The sequence below is a fragment of the Carcharhinus amblyrhynchos genome, chromosome 8, assembly GCF_965287045.1.
Source record: "Carcharhinus amblyrhynchos chromosome 8, sCarAmb.v2.hapA, whole genome shotgun sequence".
Taxonomy (NCBI): Eukaryota; Metazoa; Chordata; class Chondrichthyes; order Carcharhiniformes; family Carcharhinidae; genus Carcharhinus; species Carcharhinus amblyrhynchos.
The window spans coordinates 44,811,378-44,824,509 of NC_137331.1; the positions used below are offsets into that span (position 1 = coordinate 44,811,378).

Genomic DNA, 13,132 nt, shown 5'->3' on the forward strand with positions numbered 1-13,132 from the left:
CTTTCGACACCATTATACTGAAGTGTCAAGATCAAGTGCTCAAGTCCTGTTCAGAGCTGGAACTTTTAGTGCTCTCATTCCGAGATGAGGGTGTCACCCACTGAGAGTCAAAATGATATTCGGAATTGTATCAAAGCTCGACAAAATCTGCAAAGAAATCAAAGTATACCTTGAAGTAGTCAAACATTTGGAGATCTTTAATGCTTTCTCCTGAATCCCTGGGCTACATTGATCCCATCCCTATTTATTACTGATGCAGTGTGGTTCCAAACAGACCACATGACTCCATTGACAAAAGACAAAGAGAAGAAGAGTTGAAATTGCCTATTTGGTCTGACCAGTCTGTTCTCAACTCACTATTCAACACAAACTCAATTACACAGTGCCTGCAAAATACACAAATTGACTATGGAATGAGCCAACAACAAATCAAATCAGCCAAAGAACGTTGTTGTAAAACTCTGTAATAAATGGAAGAGGGAGTGATTAATGATGGATGATACTGAATGTTTATTATTAAAATAGGCGAAATCAAAAGGTGACTTTATTTACTTTTTCCAAATGAATAAGCTGCTATTTCAGTGGGAGGAAGCTGTAGACATTTGATGTGAAATTGGTCCTTTTTGCACACTTCATGTTTCAGCAGCCAGAGCGTTGCCTGACCTTAACCCTGGGGCATTTGTCATGAAGGTGGACAAATCATTGCTACTGCAACAATCTTTCTTTGACTTATTCTTCACACTGCCTTATGTAATCCACATTAGAAAGTTGGATTTCTTATAGAATGTAAAATTTAAGAAAATTTATTGACCGTGGTTTGTGTTGGAACAGCTCTTGGTAAGTTGTGTCGTACAAAATGTGCATACTTTCCCCAGATTCGCAGGGCTTTTTCATGCTTGGATAGGCTCGATGCACCAGTGCAGTTCATCGATACATTCCACAGTTTGTGCAGATAATACTTCTAATCACTGATGTTTGCGTTCTCCAGGGACAGTGAAATAAATGCAAACACAAACTTTAGTTATAGATGTTAGTATTGAGTATTCAGAATGGACAACTCCTACAGTGCTTCAGTATATAAGCACAAGTGAATACTGTGCTTCTTAGCTTTTAATGCTCTAACAATAGATGTCAGGGAGGTGATGGCCTGATGGTATTATCACGAGACTATTAATCCAGAAAGTCAGCTAACTCAACTCCTTTACCGGTATGGCGATGACCATTTTGGTGCTGTTTCATGTTCTCGTCCAGACCTCAAAATTCATCAACTTTGATTCCAATTTCCTCCCCTCCATCACCTTCACCTGGTCCATCTCAGTCACTTCCCTTCCTTGACCTTTTTGTCTCCATGTCTGGCAATAGACTATCTACCAATATCCATTACAAGCCCACTGACTTCCACAGCTATCTGGATTACAGCTCTTCACACCCCACATCCTGTAAGGACTCCATCGATTTCTCTCAGCTCCTTGCCTCTGTCGCATTTGTTCTGATGATGCCACTTTCCAAAGTGATGCTTCTAAATATGTGCTCCTTTTTCCTTAACCATGGATTCCCATCTACAGTTGTTGACAGGGCCCTCAACAGCGTACAGTCCATTGCCCATGTCATGATCCTCACCCACTCCTCTGCTTTCCAGAACAAGGATAGAATCCCCCTTGTTCTCACGTTTCACCCCGCCAGCCTCCACATGCAAAACATAATCCTCCGCCATATTCACCAGCTCCAGAGTGATGCCACCACCAAACACATCTTCCCTTCACTCCCTCTGTCAGCATTCCGCAGAGTCCATTCCCTCTGGGATAACCTAGTCCACTCCTCCACTATACCCAACACCTCTCCCGTCACTCATGGCATCTTCCCACACAATCACAGAAAATGCAATTCATGTCCCTTTACCTCTTCTATGCTCACCATCCAAAGTCCAAAATGCATATTCCAGGTTAAGCAGCATTTCACTTGCACTTCTTTCAATTTGGCCCATTGCATTTGCTGCTCCCAATGTGGCCTCTATATCGGAGAGACCAAGCATAGACTGGGTGATCGCTTTGCTGAGCACCTTCGGTCTATGTGCATTCAGGACTCTGACCTTCAGGTTGCGTGCCATTGTAACACACGATCCTGCTTCCATGCCCACATGTCTGCCCTTAGTCTGCTGCGATGTTCCAGTGAAGTTCAACGCAAACTGGAGAAACAGCACCTCATCTTCTGGCTGGGCGCTTTACAGCCTTCCGGTCTCAACATAAAATTCAACAACTTAAGATGATTTGCTCTACCCCACCCTGACTCCTTTGTCTTCATTCTATTTTACTAATTTTTTTACTGTTCTCTACCTTTTATTTCTTTATTGTCTTTCTTTATTTTTCTTCCCCCCACCACTCTTGCCCCCAACTTTATTCCCCTTACCTGACCTTTTCTCCCCTTTTACTTCCCCTTTTCTAAATTTTACCTCTATCATCCATTCTGTCCATACACACACGCCACCCCTCCCCCCCACCAACATCTTCATCTGTCACAATTTACCCACTGATTTCAACTTCTTTGCCGTTTACCCATTCACACCCTTTATTCTCTCTGTGGGCTGCCATTAGCAGCCTTTCCCCTAGTTTTTGTGGCTATGACTCATCTTTCATTCCCTCCCCCTGCAGTATAAATATCTCCCACTTTCTCTGCCATTTAGCTTTGACAAAGGGTCATCTGGACTCGAAACGTCAGCTCTTCTCTCTCCTTACAGATACTGCCAGACCTGCTGAGGTTTTCCAGCATTTTCTCTTTTAGTTTCAGATTCCAGCATCCGCAGTAATTTGCTTTTAACTCAGCTAATGTTCCGGAAATTCGGGTTCGAATCCTGCTGTGGCAGATGGTGGAATTTGAATGCAATAAAAAAAAGTCTGAGGTTATGATTCTGTGATAACCATGAAACAAAGAACAAAAACAGCCTGGGAAACGGGCCCTTCGGCCCAACGAGTCCGCGCCGCCATTTTGACATTACCCGTCCCCCCTCCACCCATGACCCTTATCGATGCTTTAGCATTCCACATTGAGGGAAACAGTTGTTGATTGTCAGAAAAACCCATCTGGTTCACTAATATCCTTTAGGGAAGGAAATCTGCCGTCTTTACCTGGTCTGGCCTACATGTGACTCCAGAGCCACAGCAATGTGGTTGACTCTCAACTGCCGTCAAGCAACTAGGGATGGGCAATAAATCCTGGCCCAGCCTGTAACACCCCTGTTCCATGAATCAATAGAAAAGATCCATTGGTGGAATATGTTAGCCTCTGCTAGGATTTTGACCAATATTTATGCCTCAACCTTCATGACTGAAAGCAGATTATCCTGCCATTTCACCTTGCTATTTGTAGGATCTTGTTGTTTATACATTGCCACATTTCCTACATTACAACAATGACTGCACTTCAGAAGTGTTTGATTGGCTGTAAAGTCCTTTGTGGTGTGAAGATTGTGAAAGCTTTCTATGTGAGCAAAGCTTTGAGAGAGAAATTTAGCCACAAAATTACAACATTAATTTTTGTGGTGAAGTATAAAACTACCACTGAAATGTTTCAAAAAGCATTGATAAGATAAAAACTATCCTATATATCACTCTTAAAACAATCAATCCAGACCAGCACATGGCAGATACACTATGTTTTAGATTGGATAGATTGCCATGTTAAATGTCAGAAGGTGTTTTATCTCTTCATGAGACAGTATCTCCAAATTCTGGCAGCTTTTACCTATAAAGCCACCGCTGCTGCAGTTGGAGGAGCTGTGAATCCACACTCTTTCAGTAACCAAGAATCTTTGGATCATTCTGTGCATTCCCTCGCAAAACTAAATGTAGGTCAACTTCTACGTGCAAAAAATCTTTCTTGTGCTTTTTTTCTCTCTCCTGATGCAATTTGGGAGATTTTTAGATTTTGTGCTGCTAACATTGTCTCCTCCAGCTAAACTCTCAGATGGTATTGATATTAAATTGGGCTTGCAGAAAGGTGACCCCAGGATAACAAGTGAGTTTCCAAGGTGGTTTTCCATGTTGGATGGCAGAGTCCATCTCTATATAGATAATGAACACAGGCAAAGATTAAGAAAGACTGTCTATACCTACCATTTTTTTTTTGAATAAAAACATACTCCACTTAGTAAATTCCCATTCATGTATCCCTGTTGCCCCATCAGTTGTGAATATAGGTTAACAAAAGGGGCGGCACAGTGGTTAAACCTGCTGCCTCACAGCGCCAGGGACCTGAGTTCGATTCCCGATTTGAGTCACTGTCTGTGTGGATTTCCTCCGGGTACTCTGGTTTTCTCTCACAGTCCAAAGATGTGCGGGTTAGGTGGATTGGCCATACTAATTTGCCTCTTCGTATTGGGGGACTAGGTAGAGTAAATGCTTGGGATTATGGGGGTATGGATTGTGGTCGGTACAGACTCGATGGGCTGAATGGCCTTTTACACTAAGATTCTATGATTAGAATGTTTCCCTTTTGCACACATTACAATAGCTTAAGTACATTTCTGCTTTCTTTGATAAATCTGGCATGAAAGGTTTTGTTGGAATAAGTAAGGAGGAACGGTTTCCAGACAAGGGGATACAGATTTAAAAACTAGAGAAGCAATTGAACATTCTTAATGCAGCGAGTTGTTGTGACCTTGTGAAAGGCTGGCAGAAGCAGATTCAAAAGGAAAGTAGATATGTGTTTGATAGAGAAAATTTTGGGTCCATTGGAGTGGGATTAATCAGATAACTCTTTCAAAGATCCATTGTGGGTACAATGGGTCGAATGGCCTCACTCTGTGCTGTTCTAATTCCATGATAAACCAACTGACATAAATCCAGCAAAACAATTATTTATATTGCATTTGAAAGAGGGAGTCTCATAGCTGAGAGTATCATTAATTTACCCGAAAGGAATTGCGTTGTGCTTCTGTCTGTTTGCAATCTGGGAGCATTACTTTAATTCAGAGAATGAGGAAGCTGCAATACAACAGGCAGTATTACTGTTCTCATTTTATTTCATTTTGTTAAGTTATGAAATTAATTTTAAGTCAAATTATTAGTACTTTCAGTTCACAGAATAAGCTTGAGCTCAAAGTAGTTGTATCTGCATAAGGGATGTAAATATTGTCTTTTAGGTGGATAGGATGGGAGCTCATTACTCACCCTCCACCGTACAAGATGTTTATTGTACTCACCTAAGATTGCCTGACCGATTCTTCAAAACTCGAATAGAGGTACACTGACCAGGTTCTATTTCCTGACAGTTGGGTTGGGACAAGGGTGTCAGTTTCTGATATGAACAGGAGTAAGAACATTTCATTTTCTGTAAGTATTTCTTGGGTTTTTCTGTAGACTAATTGGTGAGATAGTGATCTGTTTGAGTAATGTTGTTTCACAGGTTCTGATGTAGTAGGAGTTGCTTCTTTAGAAAGTGTTGAAATTGCATTTTGCAATTTTCTCATTTGATGATTCTGGTTTTCTTGATATGCATGAATTTACTGATGAAATGCTCTGTAGATAAGCAAAGCAGTTTGTCTCAGAGTGCACCAAAAGCACACAATCAATTGACTCGTTTTCCAGAAAAGTTGGAATTGATGGAAGTCCGTTTGATGCAACAGACTTCCGTCAAAACAGAAGTGGGCATTTGGCCTCTGAAAAGCAAAACATTTCAAATGCTGGAAGTCTGAAATTCAAATAGAAAATATTGGAAATATTCAGCAGGTCAGTCCCATCTGTTAGATTGTCAGATTTTAGTATCGATGAATGATGATTGACCTGTTTCTCTCTCAGATTCTGCCTGATCTCAATATCTCCAGTATTTTCTATTTTATTTCATTTAGATTTTGCTAATAGATACTTCTTTCCTTCAGGTCCTTCCATGCTCACCAGCAGCTGAATCACTCGTACACGTGCTGTCTGTGCCTCCTGTTTCTTCGGAGGAGTTAAGAAACAGAAATCCATTCAGGAATTACTATCAAAAACTCTTTCTGATGCCTCATGGGCAATTAAGCAAATCCCAGAAGGACCCAAATCAATTAATCATGATCCAAAATGATTTAATTTGCCTTCTGCATTTTGTGGTGACTTATTATTCCAAAGTCCATCTACTGCCTTCCTGAACGATTAAAGAACGAGTTTTATTCCACCTTCTTCTGGTATTCTGTACAATAGCTCTGATCATTCTATGGGAAAATATTTTAATGGACAGATTGAGAGTAGACCGATGGGGCAGCAATTGGTTGGATTGGATTTGTCCTGGTTTTTGTGCTCAGGTATACCTGGGCAATCTTCCACGTTGTCGGGTAGATGCAAGTGTTATAGCTGGACTGGAACGTCTTGGCTAGTTGTGGAGCACAGATCCAAAACACACGATTGGCTCAAGTAAAAGGATGCAGCATTCACAGTTTGTGAATAGAACAAACATATTTATATAATCAGGTAATTAAAAACAAATGCCAATTAAAAATTAGGAAGAGTTACGAAGAAGATTTGTTTTTAAATATTACAGTAAAGATCAAATGTATAATCTCTGTACAAACAGACTCCTGGAGAAAAACGGAACCTAGATTCTCATCTTGTTTTTTGTTTGGCAAAGTTTGTAATACTTTTTCATAATATGCTCATCTCATAGGCTCCATGACACAGATGTCAATCATTCCCCCTCCCAATTTACTGCTATGGCAGCTCCTGGTTTGTACCCAATGCAGAAAATCTGTCCCAGCTGGTAGCTCTGATAATCCTGCAATTAGAGACTCAGTATCACAGGTTCCTATTCTTCCTTCCTGAATGCAGTGTCTGGGAAATGAACATTCTCTGGGTGCAAAGCATTGAAGAAGAAGCCTCCTTGGAGGTTAGGCAACATATGGGAATGCTTAAACAGTAAACATAGTTAGCTCAGTTGGCTGGGCAGCTGGTTTGTCGATGCAGAGCAAGGCCAACAGCACAGGTTCAGTTCCTGTATGGCTGAGGTGATTTGTGAAGGCTCCACCTTCTCAACCTTGCCCCTTGCCCGACGCTTAGTGATCCTCAGGTTAAATCACCACCAGTCACAGCTTATGGTCATCTGGGACTTTGACGACTTTGCACTTAAACATAGAAAATAGGAGCAGGAGAAGGCCATTTAGCCCTATGAGCCTGCTCCACTATTCATTATGATCCTGGCTGATCATCCAGCTAATCCCACCTCAGGAGCTATATCTAACTGCTTCTTGAAAACATACAATATTTTGGCCTCAACTGCTTTCTGTAGTAGTGAATTCCACAGGTTCACCACTGAGTAAAGAAATTTCTCCTCACCGCTGTCTTAAAATCTTAGCCCTTAGTTTTCCGTGTATCCTCAGACTGAGATCCTTGGTCCTGGACACTCCAACCATTGGGAACATCCTTCCTGCATCTACTCTGTCTAGTTCTGTTAGAACTTTATAAGTTTCTGTGAGATCACCCCTCATTCTTCTAAACTCCAGAGAATATAATCCGCAATCTCCCCTCAAATATCACTCCTGCCATCGCAGATGTCAATCTGGAAAATCACCTCTGCACTCTCTCTAGAGCAAGAACATTTTTCCTCCATTAAGGAGACCAAAACTGTACACAATATTCCAGGTGTGGCCTCACCAAGACCTTGTATAATTGCAACGATGTGGAGATGCTGGCATTGACTGGGGTAACCACAGTAATGAGTCTCTCAACACCAGGTTACAATCCAACAGGTTTATTTGGAATCACGAGCTTTTAGAGCGCTGCTCCTTCATCAGGTGATTGGAGAGTTGGGTTCACAAACAGGATATAGAGAGAGAGACACACACATTCAATTGCAAGATAATGGTTGGAGTGGGAGTCTTAACAGATAATCAAGTCTTTACAGGTACAGACAATGCGGGTGGAGAGAGGGTTAAGCACAGGTTTAAGAGGTGTGAGTTGACTCAAGCCAGGGCAGTTAGTAAGATTTTGCAAGCCCAGGCAAGTCGTGGGGGTTACAGATAGTGTGACATAAACCCAAGATCCCGGTTGAGACCTCAGTCACATGCGCGGAACTTGGCTATCAGTTTCTGCTCAGCGACTCTGCGTTGTCGTGTGTCATGAAGGCCGCCTTGGAGAATGCTTATCCGAAGATCGGAGCTGAATGCCCATGACTGCTGAAGTGTTCCCCAACAGGAAGGGAACACTCCTGCCTGGTGATTGTCAAGCAGTGTCCATTCATCCATTGTCATAGCATCTGCATGGTTTCCCCAAGGTATCATATTGGGGACATCCTTTCCTGCAGCATAAGACATTCAGCCTCTGATCTTCCGGTAAGCGTTCTCCAAGGTGGCCTTTGAGACGCACGACAACACAGAATCGTGTTCCAGTTTTGCATTGGGAATTGAGCCTATAAATCTCTGACATCTTGGCTCGGAGGAACATCTTTTAGAGCATTTTTCTTGATGAGGTGTGGGTGTTGTTAGCGAACATTTGTTGCCCAGCCCTAACTGCCCTTGAACTGAGTGACTTGCTCAGTCATTTCAGAAGTCAGTTAAGAGTCAACCACAGCGCTGTAGGTCTGGAGTCACATGTAGGCCACAGCGGACAAGAACAGCAGATTTCCTTCCCTAATGGACATTAGTGAACCAGATGAGTTTTTCCAACAATCGACAATGGTTTCGTGGTCATCATTACTGAGACTAGCTTTCAATTCCAGGTTATTTTTACTGAATTTTAATTCCACCAGCTGCAGTGGTGGGATTTGAGTCTGTTTCAAGGCATCAGCACCTCTGGACTAGCAATCCAGCAACATGGAACATTTACTCAGCTGTTGACAGATTTTATTGATCATTTCGGATTATAAATGTGCTTGAAAGTGAAAAGTATCAAGAAATACAGGGGGAAGCAGGACAATGAGATTCAGTCGATAGCTCCACTTGAAAATCTAACACCAATACAGTCATAATGATCGAAAAGTCCTCATTCAAAGCTATATGTAGTTCTGTGAATTGTTAATTGCTTTTGATAGCTTATTTTTAATTTAATTAATATTTTTTATTCGTGATGCTGTGGCAGATTTACTATTAAAATGTCCTGGGATCAGAGTTTTTAACCTGGGAGTAGGGCATTCATGCTACTTTCAGGATGTTGATGTAGTTTCTGTGGTACATTGGTAGACATCTGGATGCTGTAGGCTCCAGGCAGCTAAGGGATGGCCACTTGCCTCACTCGAGGCTTGCAGTGTGAGAGATGGCATGATAAGGCTGAAACTCCACCAAGAGTTTCCCTTACCCTGACCACCCTGAGGGAAATAACTTGGTTTGTTGTTTGTACAACATGTGAAGTTTGGGTCAGTGGCAGAGGTTCTGGCCTGGCACACCCCAGCACTGAGACTGGGATGCTTCCTCTGCTCTGGATAACTTTCACCCCCTGGATAAATGAACTTGTGTGCCGCTGTGTTAGTGCAGCCGCCTCCAATCTTTGCATTTGGCAAAAATGGATTTGTACCTTTTTATTGCTAAGCTCTTTTTACTGAACTGTCTGTTTTCTTAATCATTCAATGTTTAATTTTTTAACTATAAATTAGAATCAAATCTTTTATGAAATTCTGAAAATATTAATCATTTATTATTTACTTACAGACTTTGAAGGAACTGCTGTGTTTGTTAAAAGGAGGAATTCCAGAAGGAATAGATGAGTAAGTATTCAGAATGTGTCAGTGTGGGTCATGAGCTCCCGTGAGGAATGAGTGAAAAGATACAAAGTTGAAATTGTGATCCTATAAACTTCAGATTGTCATTTAGATATATTGGGACCAGAAGGCCTTGGACCCACTTTGAATGGAACAGGTGAGTGTCCTGCTGTACCCCAGGGAGGTTAAACCTTGTCATTGTTTCAGTCAGTTGCCCCTCCATCAGAATTGCCTTGTGGAGTGGAACTGGGCCATGGAGGCAACAGGGTGGGCAGATCGAAATTACTTAAAATCGAAACAGAAAATGCTGTAAATGATCAGTGGAGAGAGTATTAGCAGAGCATAACTTCTGAGATTCACCATGTCAGATTTAGGGGGTAACCCAAATCTGCATTGGGAAGTCCTTTTCAAAGCATCACAGGTAAGAATTTGCAGTACAATTGTCCAGCAGCACAAGTTTCTCTGGAGAGTTCCCAGCACTGAGAACCATCCATAAGTGTGATTTAAATCAGAAACTTTGGTATGGTCATGGCAACAGAAGAGTTAAAACCTCTTCTAACTTCTGGATTACTATTGAGAAGACCCAGAAATTAACACAATGGCAGATGGTGAAATTTAATTCAATTTAAAAAAGATATACATGCCTGAATGGTGCATGACTTGGAAGAGAATTGTGCAGGTGATGGAGTTCCTCTTTATGCTAACAGTAAAGATACTGTTGCATAAAGCCTTGGTGAGTTACTGCAGAGCATCTTGTAAATGGTACACGTGGCTACCACTGTGCACCAGTAGTTTGGGGAGGAATAATGGTAGGAAGGATTATTACTTACGTGGAGAAAAACTGCAGCAGGCGACGGTGCAGAGGGACCTCGGGGTCCTTGTGCATGAGTCGCAAAAACCCAGCTTGCAGGTGCAGCAGGTGGTCAGGAAGGCGAATGGGATGCTGGCCTTCATCGCGAGGGGGATTGAATATAAAAGTAGGGAGGTCTTGCTGCGGTTGTATAGGGCATTGGTGAGGCCGCAGCTGGAGTACTGTGTGCAGTTTTGGGCGCCGTACTTACGCAAGGATATTTTGGCCTTGGAGGGAATGCAGAGGAGGTTTACTAGGATGATGCCGGAGTTGAGGGGGTTGAGCTATGAGGAGAGGCTGAATAAATTAGGCTTGTACTTGTTGGAGTTTAGAAGAATGAGGGGAGATCTCATTGAGACGTATAAGATGATGAATGGGATGGATAGGATAGAGGTGGAGAGACTCTTCCCGCTCGGAAAGGACGGTAGGACTAGGGGGCACAGCCTTAAGATAAAGGGGGGGCGGTTTAGAACGGAGTTGAGGAGGAACTTCTTCACTCAAAGGGTGGTGAATCTCTGGAATTCTCTGCCCGTTGAAGTGGTGGAGGCTACCTCGCTAAATATTTTTAAGACGCGGGTTGATGGGTTTTTGATAAGAGAGGGGATTAAGGGTTATGGGGAGAGGGCAGGAATGTGGAACTGAGCCACGACAGATCAGCCATGATCTTATTGAATGGCGGGGCAGGCTCGAAGGGCTAGTTGGCCTACTCCTGCTCCTATTTCTTATGTTCTTATGTTCTTAAATGTTTAAAATGGTGGACTCAGTGCCAGTCAAATGGGCTACCTCATTCTGGATGGTTTGAGCTTATGTTGTTGGAGCTGCAGTCATCCAGACAAGTGGGGAGCATTTCATTGGACTCCTGACTTAAGTCTTGTAGACGATGGACAGGCTTTGGGGAGTTGGGAAGGAAGACAAGTTACTCTGTGCAGGATTTCCAGTCTCTGACTGGCTCTGTAGTCAAAACATATATATGGCTAATGTAATTCAATTTGTGATCAGTGGTAACCCCCAAGATGTTGATGGGGGATTCAATGATAGTAATGTCACTGAACATCATTATCTGACACTGTGGTGTGATTGTTATTTATCCCTATCAGCCCAAGTTTGAAAGTCCACTAGGTCATGGTTCAATATCTGGAAATAAAAGCAAAATACTGTGGATGCTGGAGGTGTGAAATAAAAGCAGAAAATGCTGGAAATTCTCAGCAGATCTGTGGAAGAGAAACAGTTAATGTTTCGCATCAAATATGTCATGAGTTCTGATCTATTGGTTATGGGATTGCTTAGCAGTGTGTTATGTGCTGCATCCACTGTCCAACATGCAGGTACTCCTGTGACGTAGCATTCCCAGGCTGACAGCTCATTGATACAATGCCTGCTGCAGCTTCTGGTTATGGTGCTACAGTCCTTATGGTTCCCATGGCTTATGGTCCTGATCCTGAGTGAGGGGATATGCCGGCTGAGAGATCTAAGATTATGTCTGAATACAATTCTGCTGCTGCTGCTGATTGCCCACAGCACCTTTGGGTACCCAGCTTTGAGCTGCTAGATCACTTTTGGATTCATCACATTGGACCTGGTACTAGTTTCACACAACACAGCAGAGATTATGCTTAGTGTACAGATGGGACTATGTCTTCACACAGACTAGGTTCAAGTCCAACAGCTTTATTTGATAGCATGAGCTTTCAAAGCACTGCCCCTTCATCAGGTGAGTAGAACATAGAACATTACAGCGCAGAACAGGCCCTTCGGCCCACGATGTTGCGCCGACCAGTTACAAAACAATGACCCACTAACCTAAACCAATCCCTTTTCGTCCATGAACCTATCCACGGATCTCTTAAACGCCCCCAAACTAGGCGCATTTACAACTGCAGCAGGCAGGGCATTCCAATCCCTCACCACCCTCTGGGTAAAGAACCTACCCCTGACATCTGTCCTATAACTACCCCCCCTTAATTTAAAGCCATGCCCCCTCGTGCTAGATTTCTCCATCAGAGGAAAAAGGCTATCACTATCCACCCTATCTAAACCTTGAATCATCTTATATGTTTCAATAAGATCCCCTCTTAGCCGCCTTCTTTCCAGCGAAAACAACCCCAGTGGGAATTCAGTTCACACACAGGGCATATAAAGACGCAAATTCATTTTACAAGATAATGGTTGGAATGCGAGTCTTTACAGGTAATCAAGTCTTAAAGGTAAAGACAGTGTGAGTGGAGAGAGGGTTAAGCACAGGTTGAAAAGGCGTGAAATATCTCCAGACAGGACAATTAGTGAGATTTTGCAAGCCTAGACATGTTGTGGGGGTTACAGATAGTGTGACATGAATGCAAGATCCCGGTTGAGGCCATCCTTGTGCGGAACTTGGCTATCAGTCTCTGCTCAGCAATTCTGGGTTGTGTGTCTTGAAGGTCCCCTTGGAAAATGCTTACCCGAAGATCAGAGGCTGAACGCCCTTGACTGCTGAAGCGTTCCCTGACAGGAAGAGAACACTCCTGCCTGGTGATTGTTGAGCAGTGTTCATGTGTTCATTCATCTGTTGTCGTAGAGTCTGCGTGGTCTCGTCAATGTACCATGCCTTGGGACATCGAGGCAGGAATGTTTTTTTCCTGTCGGGGAGCA

General features: G+C 42.8%; 1 protein-coding gene across 2 annotated transcripts in view; it reads left to right on the forward strand.

Moving 5' to 3' along the window:
- Window positions 1–13,132, forward strand: part of dpy19l1l (dpy-19-like 1, like (H. sapiens)) — an 80,836-nt gene that overhangs the window by 55,967 nt on the left and 11,737 nt on the right. Inside the window, exons 16-17 of one of the 2 annotated variants that reach the window (XM_080193984.1) lie at window positions 5,138–5,236; window positions 9,605–9,660. In XM_080193984.1, coding sequence (XP_080050110.1) covers window positions 5,138–5,236; window positions 9,605–9,660 — 155 coding nt within the window. The remainder of the gene's footprint in view (window positions 1–5,137; window positions 5,237–9,604; window positions 9,661–13,132) is intronic. The other variant, XM_080193983.1, reaches the window with a different exon arrangement.